Below are 19,168 nucleotides of genomic sequence, written 5' to 3'. Positions count from 1 at the left end.
ATGCTAAGGTGCACAGGAGCCTGGACAAAGTAAAACTTCATTTCAACCAAGTAATAAAGCTGTGAAACAAGCAGATAACCATTTGAGAGAACACCTCTCTGCTACTTCCAGGACTTAGGAAACCACAACCTCACCACAGAACACCTCACAGAAGATAGATAAAAAAAATACACTTGGTTGCAATACAACAAACAAACATGTTATCTACCAACTACTATGCGAATGTTGTAGCTTGTGGCTCGTGCTTGACAACCATGAGAATTTTGGCTTGGGATGGTGCTAAGTGGCAGTCATAGCATAGACAGACATTAAAATTAGGGATGAGTACAGCCTGAGCAAGGATTCAAGAGAATGGGAAAACTCGTTCTCCATGCATTTGCTTTTTTGCACATAGGTTTGTCATTTCTCTAAGCGAACTGTTGCCACTGTTCCAGAGACAACAAATTTGAGAAAAATCTGTAAAACCAAAACTGTGGTTAGTCAAGCAAAGATCCTCTCAAGCAACACTTTTCTTACTGTCTGTGTTTGTTTATATGTTCCAGAGTTAATTTTGTAAGAATTACCCAAGAGGGAAAGAAAGTGCAGAAAACACTTTCAATAAGCAAGAAAAACGGGAACCTTCACGTGAGCACACTACTGAAATGGCCACACTCAGACATACATGCACATGAACATCAAATACAAAAATTAGAATCTTTCAGCAACATTAATTAATATTATAACCTCACAAATGCCAAAATCTTAAGCCCCTGTTTGAAAAGATAAAGCCTAAAATTTGTATGCCAGAATGGAGTCAAAGCAATGCACTCAGGCACCAGAATGCAGATTTTCCCCTCTATGTAGTATATTTTATTTCTTTGTCAGCCTGCTCTAATTGTTTCCAAAGCACGCGATTAACTCACTTGTAGAACAAACTGAATGTGTGTTTAATTAATATATGAACCATGTGAAAATACATTCAACATTAATTTAGTTTTGTGCACTTTGTCTAAATTTCAAGCAGAGGAGCAAGCTGATAGCTGACATTTAAGAGAAAAGTAGATAAAGTAGAAAACTATTTAAAACAAACAGATGACCACCCTACCTCAAAGAAGCCAATATCAAAGTATTGTATTGTGCTTGCTTTCCCTGTTCCATATACCATTATCCAGGTTATCACTGCAGAACAATTTTAGTTTAGTCTAAGCCATAACAACTATGTTATTCAAAACTATTGCTTAGAAATACAGACTTCCTTTAAGTTATTTATATGTGACTATGGATTTGTCAAGGACAGATAAACCTAACTCCATCTGTTCACAGGAAAGCTTGCTTAAAGGATTAGGGAAAAGGAAAAAAGGTGATGTCTCTTGACTTAGCAAGGCTTTTAGTACTTTGCTGTACAACATCCCTATACGCAAACAAGAAAAAACAAATAGAAGCTAGTTGGTATAACATTACTATAGAATAAAAATTAACCACAAAAGAACACCACACAATTTGCTGGGAAAGTAATGGGACATTTTGAGAAGTATCCCAAGTCTCTTTGGTAGGTCTAACTATATCCAAAGCTTTTATTGACGTCTAGGTGATGTAATGCACAGCACGCTTTGCAAATGGGGAGCAGCTGCAAATCCGCCGGTCAACATGATCAGGATTCTAAAAGCTCTTAACTAATGAGCAACATGGTCTGATATCAACAAGGAATTAAAAGTTACCACTTTTTAATTCTCTCTTGCACAGGAAAAGGCAAAAAATAGAAAATGAGAAAGCAGGCATACAGAAGTGGTATTAATAGAAAAAGGGTGTGCAGGTACCAACATGATACTGCAGTAAGAGAGAAAGCTCTTTCTGGGAGGAATTAACAGGCATGTTGATGTAGCAACTCATTCACCGAAAAATGCTTCTAGCAGAGAGCTGCACCTGTTTCAGCTAAATAAAGATGACTAGATATTAACTTCATAACAGTTTCTCACTGCCTAAAATACTGCTACAGACAGACAGCAACTGCTTATGCTCTTTTCTCTTTAGGCTACCGAAGAAGTTATAAATAACTGGTAAGGAGATTACAGGTTAATATGAGAAAAACATTCTAGCTGTAATTTAACTACACCTTGTAACCTGTTAGTTATGAAAATATACTCACTAGACAGTTTTATGAACTTGTTCTAGAAACAAGTCTGAAGGTCTAAATATGCTTAATAGTGTCTGAGGTGAGGACAAAAGGGTTTCTCCAACTCCCTTATGCTCAAGATGGAAGAAGATAGAAAAATTCTTCCAGAAACAGTTTTAATTTATGCCCCATGTTCCCCCACAAGGCCGGAAAAAAAAGCAGATTTTAGTGGAGAAGGAGGGAAGAAAGTGAAGAAAAAATTTATGCGAAATGCCTTTTTACAGAATTAATCATGATATAAATCTATTTTAAACACTGGTCTAAAAATTGTTACTAATACGCTTTAATCCCCCAGTATATTTTCTACAGCTAGCAACGTCCTCAAATTAAATCATTTTGCTTTGAAATTGTTATTATCAGCATATAATAAGTATAATTCCTATATACCATTGTACAAATTTATAGTCAGTTGTTAATGCTGTACTGCTTTAGCTACACAATAATGAATTTATGAAGGAATGCCACATTCCTTTTTCAAACTTGAAACATGGTATTTCTTCTGTATTTGAGTAATAGCATTTACTCTCCATTTACATACAATTTCTAAGCTTTATCCTATAACCTTCTCTTTCTTTAAAAGTCATAGTTTTCCTCTCCTATTTCAGAAAGATGCGAACAGGCAAAAAACCCCACTTTAACTACCCTAATGTACAGGATAATTCTCTCTGTAATACCAGCTGTTTTTTTTTTTTTAATAGCGCAAAATTAAATAACTTGTACTAATTTCATAAATAATAGAGCAGCATTTTATACATGCCAGTTAAATTACACATTTATGAGTCTTTAGAAAAAGTAAATTGTGCTTATTTTTAATTAATAGATATTCTAAACAGCAGCTCTTTCTTAGAGGGAGTTTCTACAGGTTTATAGTTTTCTGCTCATTAGTCAACAAATACAGTAAAACAAATAAAACACTTAACATTCTTTAACTTTCTATGATCCTGTGAGGTAACTGTGGATTCTTCCAGGAATCTTCTCCACTGATCTGTAAATCTTGTAAATATTTAGCCCCATCTAGTGGTTAATTGTTTATCTCCTCCATGCCAAAAAAACCCAAACCAAACCACGTAACTTTCACTCCTTTCCAGATGTTCCAGATGTCTTTGATAGCATTAGTTTCTAGTTGGCAGACACAGTTCAGGAACAGTTTCAGTTCAGGAACTGAAAACAAGGACAGTTACCCTGGTGTGACCAGATGCCTCTGCATGCTACCTGCTGAGATCAGGAGTGGAGCTCCTAGGTACGCCTCCATCATCTTCTGGGATGTCACACCAACCACAACATCAAATTTCAACCTGCTATTTGGAAGGTTGAGACCTTGATATTTTACGCTTTAATGTAAGATCAAGCTTCCTGTCACCTGTTTTGTCATATTCTGTTATTGCTTAAGATGTTTCCAGGTGCAGATGGTTATAAACATATATTGACTTCACCCATTCAAGAGTCCCACATGAGGTGCTGAAACAACCTCATAGACACCTGGGCCAAAGAGCATGGCATTGAGCGGGTATATCACATCCCCTATCACGCACCAGCCTCCAGGAACATCGAACGACACAATGGACTGTTAAAGACTGCACTAAAAGCAATGGGTGGCGGGACATTCAAACACTGGGATACACATTTAGCAAAGGCCACCTGGTTAGTCAACACTAGGGGATCTGCCAATGGAGCTGGCCCTGCCCAATCAAGACTTTCACGTACTGTAGAGAGGGATAAAGTCCCTGTAGTGCACCTAAAAAAATATGACGGGGAAGGCAGTCTGGGTTACTCCTGCCTTAGGCAGAGGTAAACCCATCCGTGGGATTGCTTTTGCTCAAGGACCTGGGTGCACTTGGTGGGTGATGCAGAAGGATGGGGAAGTCCGATGTGTACCTCAAGGGGATTTGATTTTGGGTGAAAAAAGCCAATAAACTGAATTGTATAATGTTAGTTGCTATATAATACTGGATGTCATCACTTGAATAATTACTATGTGCCATATCAACACTATACAGTAAGAACCACCCAAATTAATGAAGAATGAACTTTGAGGAAACCGAGCAAAGCGCAGCAGTGATGGAACCAGAACTGGCTTCAGCATGCAACAATCCAACACCACACGCCATCTCTCCTGCCCTGAACGACTGTTATGACAGATGAAGCCCAAAGTCATGGACTAAATTAATTCAACAAACATTTTAGAGGGATAGCCTATAGACTAAGGAAATTATATCTATGTGTGTGTGTGTGTGTATATATATATATATATCTCTCTATATATATATCAAAAGACTGGAAAAGTGGTAGTGATTAATTGGAATGTATTCAAAAGTGTAAGACCTGGGCATGACGTATATGATATGGAATAAGGGGTGGATGCTGTCCTGGTTTCAGCTGGGATAGAGTTGATTTTTTCTTCCTAGTAGCTGGTAGAGCGCTGTGTTTTGGATTTAGTATGAGAATAATGTTGATAACACACTGATGTTTTAGTTGTTGCTTACACTGTGCTTCCACCAGTCAAGGACTTTTTAGCTTCCCATGCTCTGCCTGGTGCACAAGAAGCTGGGAGGGGGCACAGCCAGGACAGCTGGCCATACCATATGACGTCATGCTCAGTGTATAAACTGGGGGGAGTTGGCCGGGGGGCAGCGATTGCTGCGCGGGAACGGGCTGGGCATCGGTCAGCAGGTGGTGAGCAATTGTATCATGTATCACTTGCTTTGTATATTATTATTGTATTATTATATTATTATTACTACTACTACTATTCTATTTCATTTTACTTCAATTATTAAACTGTTCTTATCTCAAGCCACGAGTTTTCTGACTTTCACCCTTCCAATTCTCTCCCCCACCCCACTGGGGCGGGGGGAGTGAGAGAGCGGCTGTGTGGTGCTTAGGTGCCAGCTGGGGTTAAACCATGACACTCAGTCATTAGGTAAACGATGCAGAGAACAGGACAGAGAGCAGGTCTGGCTTGCTTTGACCACAAGGTATTTACGAGGACAATCCTGTAATAAAAGGATCCTGTTTCCCTTGAAGTGGTAAGCCTCACTGGGAGCACCCTGATAAGAATAAGGAAGGCTCCCATATTTCAAATTATAGCAAGACCCTTCCCTGTCTCATGGGAAAAAGCCCAAGCAGCAAAATCACAGTCTTCAGAGGTGGCCCCAAGGTTGGGAGTCCAACCACCACATTCTGCCAGAAGGTCTGGCAGTGCTGCTGCCCATTCCAGAACAACTTCCCCCAGCTGGTATCTCAGTCCTTTGCTAATAGTTTTACTGATCCAGGAAAGAGTAGGCAGAAGAAGAGAAAACAAAAACACAACTAAATAATCATCTAGACCAATTTCCACTTTTACCAAAACCACACAAAATCACAGCAGAGTTGTTTGGGGTAACACAAAAATGTATTGCTTTATCTCAAATAATCAAGAGCAGTAAGGCTTGATTATCTGCAAACTTCAAAGAAAAACAAAAGGGTTTTGGTGGGTGGTTTTTTGGGTGTTTTTTTGTTTTGGTTTGGGGTTTTTTTTGTTGTTGTTTTTTTTTTAGCATCAAGAGAGAAAGAGACATCAGTGTCAAATGGAAAGATGCATGGATTGATTCTTGTAGGAAATGCAAGGCACAGGGGTACTTTCCGTTTATAAGATACACATTTAGGAGCTATATTTCGCCATAGTAGAAAAAATACAAAGGTAAGCAATGGTGGGGGAGAAAGTTAAAGAATCCCAGTCTGCTCTACAAAAAAAAGGAGATTGTAAAATACCTGTTATTTGTCATCAGTGATCCAGCAACAACACCTAAGGCTGTAGGTCACATAGCCACAGGGCAACACTTGCTAGCTGTACCGTACCTTCTGTGCCTAAACAGAGACAACTCAGCTCTCCCAAGACCAACAGAGACCAGTCAACACCAGCAACACAACACAATCTCCACTCCTTCCTGCACAGGGGAAGGACACTAATGCAAAACAGTAAAGCACAGAGTAAGAGACCTCAACAAGCGGAAAAAAAAGAAAATAAAGACAGAAGAAAAAAAAAAAACCAAAACTTATTAGCGGGAGATTACAAAGGAAGAAGAAGGAAGCAACAGGAAAAAAACCCAGCCCTGCAGCAATTTTGCCATTAAACAACAGTAATGGGGGGAATGGGAAATAAAAGATTCCTATCTCAAAAGACCAGCGATGCAGCAGAAACATGAACTGGCAATTTGAAAGAAAAAGGGAAGGGACTGCTTGAAAAAGCTGGAGATGAACAGAGGGCACTGAAGATATATGGGTGTTAGGAGGAGGAGGAAAATAAATCAGAGGCATAAGGGAAGTATGAGACACTACAGCTCACAGGAGTCACAGAGCTATTGTCAGGACCCAGGCTGATCTTCAAGCCAGACATCAGAAGGTATAATTTTCAGGCCCATTTGAGACTACTTTTATTGCAGCACAAAATAATTACACAGGCAATTCCAGCAACTCTGTCCAGAGCAAGTGTATTACTTAATCCCATTGTTCTTAGGTGATGGAAGATAGAACTTGTTTGCTTTATTAGAAAACAACAAAAACACTCCAAAAAATACCAACCAAAAAGTCACTACATCATCACAACACAGGGAAGAGTTTTAAGACATAGGAAAAAAAATAGAGAATTCTAAATTTGAAAAAAAAAACCAACCTACTTCTTTTCTTTCCCTGCCATCTGTTCTTCACATACTAACCCTTACTAATCACATCCCCAAGTGTGGAAGGCAACTCTGCAACTTGCAGGTCAAACAAAATACAGATTTTAAGGGAGGGGAAGGAGAGATGGTGCAATGCTCCCACTGAGCAAAGTGCCCTGTCCTCTGGCAGTCCATAGCATGCAAGCAGGCTGTTTCAAAGAGAAGATCCAAGCCTTGTAATGATTTAGGAAAGAAAAACAAACATGTTTCGGAATTAAAACCATTGCATGAAAAGACTGTGTCTTACACTTTTCTACCATCCTTCTTCCCTTGTCAAGGAAGCTTTGGCAAAAATAAGAGTAAGTTGCATTTTTTAAAATCTGTGCTTCACCTGTTGTAATAAGTATACAACCAGGTAGGAAAGACAAGAAAGATGGACTAAAGGTTTGGTACACACAACTGAAAGCTGTTTAAACTGTCTTTTCTTTAAAGAAGTACACCTACTTCCCAACCAATTTTCCAAATTTAAACGCTCCTGGTGAAATAGCTTTAAATATTACTGCAGCCTTTGCCAATATTTTCAAGGCTTCAGGGCGATACAACCTAGGCTGTATTAAGAGGTTATTGTCCCCTCTCACCTCGTCTGCCTTTTGACCAAAGATTACGATGCCCTTGGCAGAGGCAGGGCACATACAACTGTTTTATAGTTGCCAAAGTTCACAGTCCAAAAATTTGTTTCAGGTCACATCTGTACGTTGGGTTGTGAAGTAAGAGGTTTTGCCTATCAGCAGGGACGTCGACTGTTAGCTATAACCTGCCCAATTGTCCCAGTCTCTGCTGTTACAGGTCATCCTGTACCACCCTTCACTTCTGAGGAGCTTTCTCACCTATTACTTAAAAATTAATAACAAGTAACAATGGTAGCATTCCACTTAACTACTGCTCATACATCTCCCAGGACTAAAAATCACTTTGAAAGTCAACAGCTACTTACGTTTGAATGGCATCGAGCCCTGCCATCTTCATCTTCAACAAGCGGTCTCTCCAGTAATACCGGGGCACCCGTGAATAGTGAATGCTACCTGAGACGTAACGGAAAGGTCTCCCATCCTTGACAAAGCAGTCACAGTCATAATCAATCCCGAAACTCCTCTGGGGTATATTCTGTGTACAAAAAAAAAAAAAAAAACAAACAAAAAAAATACACAATATAATCTTTTCTGCCTTGAAAGACACAGAGAACAGTCTATACAGCATCTGCGGGTTGTCCACAATAGAAGGTACAATGGAGTTAAAATAACTGATGGTGAATGGCTCTCCACTAGCTACATATAGCCCACCCGAGCCTAACACACCGAAGCACAATACATCTGCCAACCACTCAGCAATGACAGGATTCACTACAACACCAAAATACACGGCATGCATTCTCCACTTCTAACGAGTATATAGCACCATCTTTCTAAAGTGATACATTTTGCAGTTGCTTACACCAGTGCAAATGATGGGGAATTAGTGAGAGGAGATTTGGTGAATGCCAACACTTTGCACTCAATGCTTCTACTTACTACACTGTTGGAAAACACAACTCTAATTCCAACTTAATGTCATGCTTAAGTCTAGAAGCAAAAGCCAGCTGGGAGCTTCTGAGGAACAAATACCACATTCTAAATGCTCCAGGGCACCGACACATACACATTTGAAAGCTTAATTTCTAGTAAGTATAAAACTGTTTGATAGATCAGACTGGCGAACTACATACATTTATGTAAGTCACTAAAAATCAGTCATTTTCGGAGAAAGTCCTACTTTCAATACTTTTCCAGCTAAGCACACCCAAACCAGTGAACTTAAAAAAGAAGCAGGTAAATTAAGAATAAGAATCTGCACTTCCTAGCCCTAAGAAAAATACCTTAACTTCAAGAGCATGGGATTACTCCTCAAGTGAGCCTATGATCTTAGTAAGAGTTAAACTACTATGACCAACAGCAGTACTTCTTCTGCTTGTTAAAAACAAGGAAAAACAGACCTTTTTTTAAGTGCCTGGCCCTATGTCTTTAAGAACCTTTAACTTTTTTTTTTTTTTAGTTTTTTTTGAACAAACCTTAACTTGTAATCAGTTAGTTCTCCATACCTATCAGAAAATAAGTCAGAAGTCAAACAAACCAACCTCATGATCCATTGGACGTTATACTAGTCCAAATGAAACACACCTTTCAATATCGTAAATTAAAAGCTGTTGAAGGACACTGGCCTTGTTCTTGAAAAGATGGGCCTTGGCCTGTGCCATATTGAGAATGGGGCTTAGCAATTAGGAAATTGATTACTTGAAACAAAAGTGATTAAATTTGAAAGGCAAGAGAGATGTAGAGCACCATACAACCCCAGGTGACGCCCCACTACACGACAGCCATCCACCATCTGAGGATATCTGCCCAAAGGTTAAGTAGAGACCAACGGATCACACAGTTTTGAAGAACCCGTCCATGAAACCACTTCCTTCTGTTAACTGCTGAACAATTTTGTTACAATAGTATGCACAACTACAGGTAGAGTAAAGAGAAAGGAATGGAAAGAGTGAAACACAGCAGGCATGTATAACCATAAAGATGCAAGTATTGAGACTCCTGGCCAACAACTGGACAGAACTGCCAACCAAGACCATATTCTTAGTGCAACAAGACAACAAAAAGGAGCCAGTGCAACGTGTCACAGGCCAAAAGAACACGAGTACAAAGAAAAAACACTCTCTCCTGAAAACTGGAGGATAAAATTGCTGAGTAAGCATGCCTATCCCTAGACTGCCATTAAACAGAGCAACTGAGTGAGATAACACTCTACAAACATTTGAAGACTACAAACTCCAAGGAGGAGGAAGACTATAGTGTGTTGCAACTGCGATAAAGGCATTTCTTCACAGAAAGCCTAAAATGAAGTTGTGGAAGACATCTTAAATGCACATAGCAACCCAAAACATTCTGCCAACAGTGAACAAGTGAAATTGTCTGTGTGGTGGACATGTAACAAGAGATGCGAGAAGATACAGCCCTGAGTTGGCAGGAAAACAAGAACTGTAAGGGACTGCAAAGCATTGCATAGGGGAAGCTATTTATGTCCTGATTCCACAAACGCGGACCCATTCTTAACATTACTTAACAAAGAGTTCCATGAAAGTTGAAATAAATCTTGACTAAACAAAGGTATGGATGTGCCAGGTGTCCACAAAATCAGGCCCTTACAGAGCTGAGAAATACAAACCAACTGCTCTGAACAAAAATAACTCAAAGGTTGGGATTCTCTCTGGGAAATTATGTTGTTTTAGTAACTCCAGGCTGTTAAACCTCAAGTAAATTACTGCTGCAGAGGATGCACAGGTATCTACCATCTGCTTCCTTTCCTTTCAATTCAAATCTAAGTGACATTTTGCTGATCTTTAATTTATGACCTGCATCTTAATTCCTAGGCATGCTGCACTAGAATGGAATTGTACTGTGTGTATCCATCCCCTAAGGAAACCATTCACCCTAAGGAACACCAAGCAGATGTTTCACGTTCTTCGGATGTTTTTTACTGTAGGGCACTGTGACAAGTTGCAGCATTAATGCAGAACCGAGTGCTTCAAAAATGATCATGACTAAATGCAACTCAGAACCCAGGCGCAGCAACACAATTCTGCAATATTAAAAAAAAAAAAAAAAAAAAAAGAAAGAAAAAAAAAGAAGAGAAGCATTAGGAAAAAGCACATTAAAAGGCCATTATCCCTGGAATAAAGAAGGAGAGTCAAAACAAATTGCTATTGTTTCCCTCTGAAAGAGGATTTTAACTCCCTCACTTAGACTAACCATGTCAAGAGGCCTATGGAAAAGATGCTTGCTCCATTTATGGCCGATAACTGTTGAGAGATGCTGAACGCTGAATCAACTGTTTACATAGCTCCACCTTCAGGGGACAGACACCTCTGGCAGAGAAACAAGAATTTCTTCAAACAATAAAACAATGAAAAGAAGATATTAATTATGAAAGTGATCATCATTGAACCAGTTACCATTTAAAGGCCACACTTTTAAAGCTGTGACCATAACTGTAAATCACCTTCCTTACACATACACTTCCTGATACAGTATTATTATGGGGGCGAGGAGAGGGAGGAAGCTTCCAGAGCACTTACTCTGCTTCACCTCGTTCATTGCCCGTTGTAAACAGACTTCCCTTCCTGATGAATTAGTCAACATTCTTTTATTGTCAGTGCATGACTCTACCCCTTGCTTGCAGACCAGAGCTTGCAAGGAAAACAAAACAGTTCTCGTCAGGAATGTACGTCTGGCTCTGTCAATATGGTATACTCACAGCTGTGAATACACAGCAGGAATTAATTCCCTGCATCACCCTAGAAGATGGGGTCTGCTAGTTTGATAAGCAGGTTCAACAGACACAAAACTAACTGCACACTGTTTACAGTGCCAGTTCATTCATACCACATCATATTAATGCATATTATTCGGCAAATTTAAGTGGCCTTACCTTTCCCACTTTACACCATACCTCACTTAGCAGTGAGGGTGTAAGATTTTCCCAAACCAGTCAGATTTATTGTCAGTAGCTTTTTGTTGGCAAATAGAATTAGTGTGTTAAAACTATTCAGCATATACTGCTACAATAAATATTGGTACAAAATAAAAGGTCATTAGAGGCATCTTTCTTGATAAGCAAATAAAGTTTTATTAGATCCCAACATTGAAAGCATTTGTTATACCACAATTTACATATTTTCAAATCCAGTCTATACTGATTATATAATGTAATAAATATAACTTTGACAAAGTGATGATACTATTCTATTCTGGTATTATTCTGACAGTGATTAACTTCCCCCCCCATAGTGAACTGGCCTTTTATAGGAAGAAATATATTCATTTAGTTAAGTTCTCCAGATCAAATACATTACACACGCACACAAAATTTACAAAAAAATATCAAAAAAAATTACAAAATAAGCAGCACTGCAACTGTTTTCATCTGGAATACTGAACATAGGTCTAAATCACGCACATTCAAGTCAAATTGGAAAAAGTATAGAAAAAGCCTTGAAGGACAATTAGGGATTGCTGTCTTAAAGAGATTTTAGAAAAGGTTAATTCCTCTTACTATTAAAAAGAAAGTTGATCCAGGATACTTTCCATTCATACTTTAAGAAAAAAAAAAAAAAGGCAAAACAGGAAAAGGCTTTGAAGTGTTTTGGCACAGAAAGAAAACATTTTAAGTGATAACTAATCATCAAGCAAACAAGCTTTCAGAGGAGGGAGTTAAAGAAAAAAACCAACAAGATCTAAATTACATTGGCAGAACTCAATAAGTTTATGAAATGATAATATGACCACTCCTAAAAGGACAGTATCTGTTCCTAAATGGATACACAAATATCCTCAAAGCGGAGCATGTACAAATTAATGAAGAAGTCATCTACACACCCCTGCAATGGAAGGACCATTTCAGCTAGGTTTCTGCACACATTTGGACAGAATGAGGAGAAAAATAAAAAGGGTAGGGGAAAAAAAAAGAAAAAAATACTAGCAGCTCACTGGGAGTTGCCATCTAAAACCAGACCCACAAAAGCCTCCCGATAAGGAAACTCACTTAAAAATTAATCTTAACACAGTAATAACCCTTAGCATAACAAATGAAAAGCTATCCTCCTGGACTACTGGCCTAGAGGGAATACTCTGCACTACTAAACCCAGAACACAGCCTTCAACCGAAGGCGTGTTGGTAGGTAAACAGAGGGTATCAAGGCTATCAAGATTCTCTCTATGTAAGACCATTTGACACTACGCCACGGACGGGAAAGAACCTCAGAAGGACCCCATGAGAGCAGTGTTAAATGTATGTGGAAACTTCAGGATACTTCAGCAGATATTATTGCACAAGCATAAAAAAAGTTTACAAAATTATAGGTGCTGGGAAACAGAAATTATCTAGTCCAGCAAGTAGAGAGCCTGACTGGTCAGGTGTTCAGTTTTCAGACTAAAAGAAGACTGACTTCTCCAGTTCTTCCACCAACCTTCCAGCACATGTGACACATTTACGGTATTTCTCAATATTCCTTGAATATTGTAAGAATGCAAGATGTTTGTACAGAGGAACAAGACACAAAAACAGCTTAGCAGTTTGAAACTGCCAGGGGTGGGGGGGGATGAAGTGAAACGTCAAAATGTCACTTACAGAAAAACACAACTTTTCAAAGCCTATGGTACTCTTCAAATATACCCCCACACGCCTCCTGCAAAATGAGAACAGGAGCTGAAGAATAAAACAGAAGTGTGTCTGGTTCAGGATCACACGGGAAGGCAGGAAACGACTGAACAGCGCAGTTCTGGTCTTGCCATCCTCAGCCTCCTCTGTAAGCACCGATCTCTACACAGGTCTGCCCGAGAGGGACCCGGGTACGGGTGGGCAGAAAGGCAGAGCAAGGGAGACCCTGTGGCTACAGCTGGAGACCTCAGAGTCAGAAGGCAGGACTCCCAGACTTGTGGCGTTTCATACAGCAACACTGAGGAGGAAGGGGAGGAGAGGGGAAGACGTACAAAAGTAAACTCTTTCATCAGCCTGGACAATATACGCACATTAATTTACATCCTGCCTTTCTTAGATGAACGCAAAGATATGGAAGCAAGAATGTTTTTTTATTAATATTTTCTAATCTCTTAAATTTCCCAGAACGACATTAATTTGTGTTAAGCCCTTCTAGGTAAGAGAGAGAGAAATTCTCCATCCCTCATTATCCTGTAGCAGTTGTTCTGCTATGTGCCTACCAACCAGGACATGAAGCACAAATGCTGTTAAGGGAAGTCACCTGCTGCAGAGTTTAGTCTTCTTAAAAAGGACACCGTTTACTTGAAATATTAAAACCTTAAACAAAATTCAAGTATTAACCTATCTGCATTGTTTTCAAATAGCATTTCCTTACTCTTGTAAGAGAAAAATCACAGAAGAGAAATTAAGCATTAAAAAAAATACAGATTGAAGAGAAAAGAGTATTTCAGCTTTGGATTTTGTGCTTTACATCAGCAGGTACTGTATGCTCAGACAGCAACAGAAGTTCTGTTAATTATGAATTTTCTTTCTCATTTGCTTTTATTAGAGCAATTTTCAGTAAGTAATTACTAGATGCCCAGTTATTCTGGGGAAAATGCCTGCAGAAAGACAGCTACTTTCACCCTTTGATATCAGTCTCCCCAGCTTTTTAACTGGAAAAAAACTGAATTTCAGGAACTGATGCTTGGCACCTTACTGTACTGGTAAGCAACTCAGACTGGAAGCCCTAGCACATGCTGCAGATACATAGCAGGATAAAGATATCCAGCCTCAATAAAAAACCCCAAACTATTCCCTTCCTGTAACATTTCTAGTATAAGGCTTCTAAAGTTTACATACTCAGTGAACGCTCTGTGGTTCTTTCTGCAAAACATGCACGAGTGATTTCACTGCAAGAGATCAGAACTTCACCTGTCTGAGATCTGAAAAGTCAGCTGCCTGATAGATAACAAACAGTAGAACATCAAGTAGCCGCAGGACACAGATATTACTAAACATGCACCGGACACACATTATCTCCATGACATCAGTGTTATCTTTAAATGCAGAACCTCAATATTAACAAAGAATTAATTTCTTCAGTATTTTAACATGCCCCCAATTTGTTTTATAAGCCCAAGATACAGTTAGTGTTTTCTGCTCAAACTTAACAGAACCTGCTGAAGTCCACCCTAACATATCTTCTCTGGCTTCCCTGAAAAAGGATATGCTTTCAGAGCAGAAGAACCAATATACTGACCAAAAAGGACGGTAAAAGTCTGTCAAATGGAAAACTCCTCAAGGAGAACGTAGAATTATCTCTGTTATTTCCGCTCTGCTGCCCAGCCTCATGGGTATTCCAAAGTACATCGTCCCCGGGCTGACGTAGACAAAGGTGTTCTGCCCAACTTTGTACAAGCCAACAAAGAAGGGATTCAGAAAATAAGCCCCAGCATTTAGTGGGAACATCTGCCCTCCGTGAGTATGGCCAGAGAGAATTAAATTTATGTCTGGTCTCTCCTGAAGGGCCCACTTTGCAGCAATCGGCTGATGAGCTAACAGCACTATTGCATGCTCACTGCTACAATCTCGGAGAGCTTTTTTTAAATCCATGCCATGCCCCGAGTAGCGCAATACATCTGCTTCAATATCATCGACGCCAGCCAGGCAGAACCAGTCATCAGTGCTCTTCGGTGAAACAATCTTCACATTCTCATTATGAAGTGGCTGAATGTTAAATGATTTTAACAGCTCAAACCAGTTGCTAACATCTGACGTGTAGTACTCATGGTTTCCTGTGACAAAGTAAGTGCCCAAAGGGGAGTTAAGTTCTCCAAGAGGCTCAACAGCAGGTCGTATGATCGCTGCCTCAGAGTCAGTCAGGTCCCCAACAATCACGGTTATATCTGGTTTCAAAGCCTTAACCATTCTGACAATCATGGCAAGCTTGGTCTTCCCAACTGTAGGGCCCAGATGGATATCTGAAAGCAACACCACTTTCAGATTATTCATTGTTGAGGGCAGCTTGTGAACTGGAACCTCCACTGAATTCACAGTGGGAGGCTGGGAAGCATTTAACAGCCCGACAACAGTCAGCACAACAGTCAGCATGACTGCCAAAATTGGTTTCATCGCTGTTCTGCTGTTCTTGTTGCCAGTACCTGCCTTAGCACCTCTCCCAGCCAAGAACTTGTAAGCCTGCTCTACAGAGCCTAGAGCGAAGAGGAAGAAGATAAGAATGATATAGGCCCCCAGGCAAGTGTAGGCAGCTAAAGAAAAAAAATAGGGCTCTTCTGCAACGAGAAATAGCAATGTAAAGAAGCTTGAATGAGCCAAAGCTAGAAACATGAACACAGCCATTTTCCATGGCATGAAACAGAAGGAGCTGGCAGCTGAAGACCTGGAGAACGTGGTGACTGTGCTTCTCCAAACATGAAGAGATCCTATCAACATGAGCGCATTAGCAAATAGCGCCATTTGCAGCCTTAGAAGCCAACGCCGTGTCCTGAGCTCAAGTTGTTCTGCCAGATAACTCCGCGATAGCATCATGGAGAAGAAAACCACTCCTGCAGCCACTGCAGCCTTTGCTTCAAGAGGCAGTTGCTTGAAGGAGATCATCTTTGCTTCCTGACCGTTCCCTTCTGTTCTGCAGAAGTCTCCAGTAGGCAATAGTGTGGTTATGAAGGGATGCCTTGGGTCAACGAAGCCTGCAACCAGGAACCAGTATCAGCCGTTTTAAAATATTACACACATTCCCTTTTTCCCAGACTGCAATAAAGGACTGTTACTGTGTACGTACTACCCAGGACACTGGGTCATACAGAATCACTATCATAAAGACAGGGAGGGGATTTCCTGATGTGGAATAAATCAGACAACTGAAAACACTGGATTCTGGCAGTCCACATTCAAGCTCCCTGCCTGCCTTCCTCAAATGATTCCTCCCCCTTTTTTTTAATATGCCATTTCCTCATTAAGACTTCCTTATAGTAGATGGCAATAGATCACAACAGTGATATAATAAGCGCTGGCAACAATCATTATAGTATTTGCAAAGAATCCTTATAGTATTTGGAAACGCTTTACGTGTTCTGCGACTACACTGCTTCTGCTGTTAATTTATCACGTGTTCTCTGTTCTTCCCAAGCAGTTGGCTCCATTTCAAAAGCAGGTATCACCCTACATCATTCTTACTGAATGCAAGAGGTTCTACTCACACATACTACAGCAGCAGTGAAATCCCCACTGGAATAGCCACCAGATGCAACTGTGGTCCCAGAAAGTTGCAGATGATGTATTGGCAGATATCCTTGCCTCCACTTGTGAATAAGACTTCCCCAAAGCCCTCAAAAATCAGTAGAACCAGTGAAACCCACGTTGTGTTTTGCTACTCACTTCCTGCTCATTTCCACTACGTGTACTGTTCCCAAGACTCGACACCTATTTCAGCATATCCTGGTCTACCAGGATGCAATTAAGTTGAAAAGGGATTAAAACATCACACACTGTGCTCCTCTAGAAATAAAGGGAGCATTAAGTCTACTGCATCTCTGCTCCCAGATTGAAAATAAATAAGCAAGCATCAGTTATGCTTGAATCGTACCAGAATTGCCTGTTTTGCTTTGTATTTTGCTCAGAGTTCATAGTGTTTCTACTCGTGCCCAGTTTGCACGTTTCTATTTAAGACAAACCTACTGTTTTATTTTAACCATAGTTGAAAAAAGTCTGGATGGTCTTTCATAACACACAATAGAGACCAAGTCTGAGATAACAAACTACCTTATTTAAAGTAAGCGTATGTCATTGCATGGCTTTCAAAACACTTCCTGTCTCTCAGTCCACACTTAACTAGAAAAAAAGTAAGCAATCATTACAGCCAAAAATATCTCAGAACTAGGACATGAAAGCAGCTTGGTAGGGCTCTGCAGTGAGCTTGAGCCCAGAAGTCTACAGCCCTGAGTTTACCAGGTTGCTTATCTGCAGCATATACTTTCCCAAGCTAATTTAAAAGAACATTAGCACCTCTCTGGTGATAGGACCCTGCTATACTCTGAAGACTAGACCCAGTTTTAAGAAGGCCCCTTCCCTCATTGCTTGGTCAGGGAACTGTGGTCTGACAGAGAAATCATGCCTCCCAGCCTCAGTTCGTCAAGCCCTCTCAGCTGTTACAACACGATTCTTAAGAAAAAGTGTTAACCTCCACAGAAAATAAACAAAGCTAGGAAGATAACAGTGTAAGACATGCCCTACTGGTTTGAGTCCACAGTTCCTCTAGACACCAAGCCATATTCTGTCTGGACAACAGCAATAAGAAATGCTGTTAAAAGAAATTAGATGACCCGGGCCACTCTCTGTGGTCTGCTTCCTTCATACTCCTCCAGCAGACAAAGCTGTTACATTAGGGGTGTTAGAAGGCAAATCCTTGCCTAGTCATTTTTGGATGTTGTTTATGAACCTGATGTATTTTAATTTGGCTAATCCTTTTTTGGAATCTGTTAATACTGTCCGCTTCTACAACCTCCCATAGCAGCAAATTCCTGAAATTCACTATACACTTTTAAAGTATTTTATCTGTTTTAAAGTAATCTACTAAAACCACCAAGCATCCCTCTTCTAACGCTATCAGATTTGGTGAGTATTGGTTCTCCGTTCCTCTTACCCACCACCTTCAGAATATGGTAAGAGGCAGCCGTATCCCCAGCCCTCGGCGACCATACTTACTGCCAGCCAATCTTCCCCTTGATAAAGGTCTCCCATGAGGCTGTGCTGCTTTTCACACAGCTTTAACCACCTGCGCATCATTCAGTTGCAACACCTATCGAGAGAACACTGACGCTCTGCTTCAAACTCAAGGCGTAAGCGACAAGGCACGGCTCCCACAGCAACTGCGAAGACTAAGGATTTGCCCAGGCCCCCGGTTAGGCAGTGGTACGGCGTGCCGCTGGACAAAGCGGCGACAAGAGAGCTGATGCTGAGCCAGGGCAGAACGGGAAAAATCCTCTCCCTCCTCCCGCACGCCACAGGAAGAGCGAGTTTTCCCACGGGATCTGCTCATGGAGTCTCGGGATCAGGTAACTGCAGCTGGATTCCCGCACCCCCCGAGGGGCTGCTTAATGAGGCCGCGTACCGCACGACCTCTCAGAGCGGAGCCCCCGCGGCGGGAGGAGGGCGGCGGGCAGCACCGCTTCGGCCCGCGCGTCCAGCCGGCAGCCGCCCCGGCGATCGCCCCCGGCGAAGGCGGCCCAGCTCCGCGCCGGAGGTGGACGGGCCGGCACCGCCATCCCCTCCTCAACCCACGGCGGCGAGGGCCGAGGGCGAGGGCCCAGCGCGGCGGGCGGCAGCGGGCAGGCCTGCTCGGGAGAGGGAGCCGGCCCCCCGCCGCCGCACCTGCCCCGCCAGCTCCCGCCTCGGCGCAGCCCCAGGCCCCGCACCTGCGCTCCGGTAACACCCCCCGCCAACCACAGACCGCCGGTGAATCAAAACGGACCGCAGTCAACCGCCCTCCTCCGGGGGCGGGAGGAGGCCCCCCGCGCCCCTCGGGGCCGCCCCCAACAGCCAAGGGGCCGCCGCCGAGCGGGTGCCCCTGGCCAGGGCAGGGGGAGGCGAGGGGACTCACCGCCGCCCGGAGGAGCGCCGCCAAGCCGGCCAGCGGGAGCAGGAGCCGCAGCATGACGGACGGCGGCGGGCGGGCAGGAAGCGGCGGCGGCGGAGCGGGCGCTCCTCGGCCCGGCGTCCCGTGACGCGGCGGCGTCAGCGGACGGCCCCACCGGGCCGGGCCTGCTCCGTCCCGCCCCTCCCCTCCCCTCCC

The 19,168-nt window shown here is 41.9% G+C and overlaps 2 protein-coding genes across 2 annotated transcripts in view; both read right to left on the bottom strand.

The window, feature by feature from the left end:
• GLB1 (galactosidase beta 1) overlaps positions 1 to 19,131 on the bottom strand; it is a 48,876-nt gene extending 29,745 nt beyond the window's left edge. Inside the window, exons 1-2 of the mRNA XM_087768732.1 lie at positions 18,977 to 19,131; positions 7,784 to 7,953 (exon numbers count right to left, since the gene is read on the bottom strand). Coding sequence (XP_087624858.1) covers positions 7,784 to 7,953; positions 18,977 to 19,030 — 224 coding nt within the window. The 5' untranslated portion in view covers positions 19,031 to 19,131. The remainder of the gene's footprint in view (positions 1 to 7,783; positions 7,954 to 18,976) is intronic.
• On the bottom strand, positions 11,495 to 19,095 carry TMPPE (transmembrane protein with metallophosphoesterase domain). The gene is made up of 2 exons (XM_087768756.1): positions 18,977 to 19,095; positions 11,495 to 16,067 (listed from the first exon to the last, which is right to left on the bottom strand). Exon 2 carries the CDS (start codon positions 15,976 to 15,978, stop codon positions 14,659 to 14,661), a length of 1,320 nt encoding a protein of 439 aa, XP_087624882.1. The 5' UTR covers positions 15,979 to 16,067; positions 18,977 to 19,095; the 3' UTR covers positions 11,495 to 14,658.
• Positions 19,132 to 19,168: the final 37 nt, after the last annotated feature.

Source organism: Nipponia nippon, unplaced genomic scaffold (genome assembly GCF_047370975.1).
Source record: "Nipponia nippon isolate SJK-2023a ecotype South Korea unplaced genomic scaffold, ASM4737097v1 scaffold_1, whole genome shotgun sequence".
In the NCBI taxonomy this organism is placed as follows: Eukaryota; Metazoa; Chordata; class Aves; order Pelecaniformes; family Threskiornithidae; genus Nipponia; species Nipponia nippon.
Note: the sequence above shows the minus strand (reverse complement) of the source record. Positions and strands in the feature narration are given on the sequence as shown.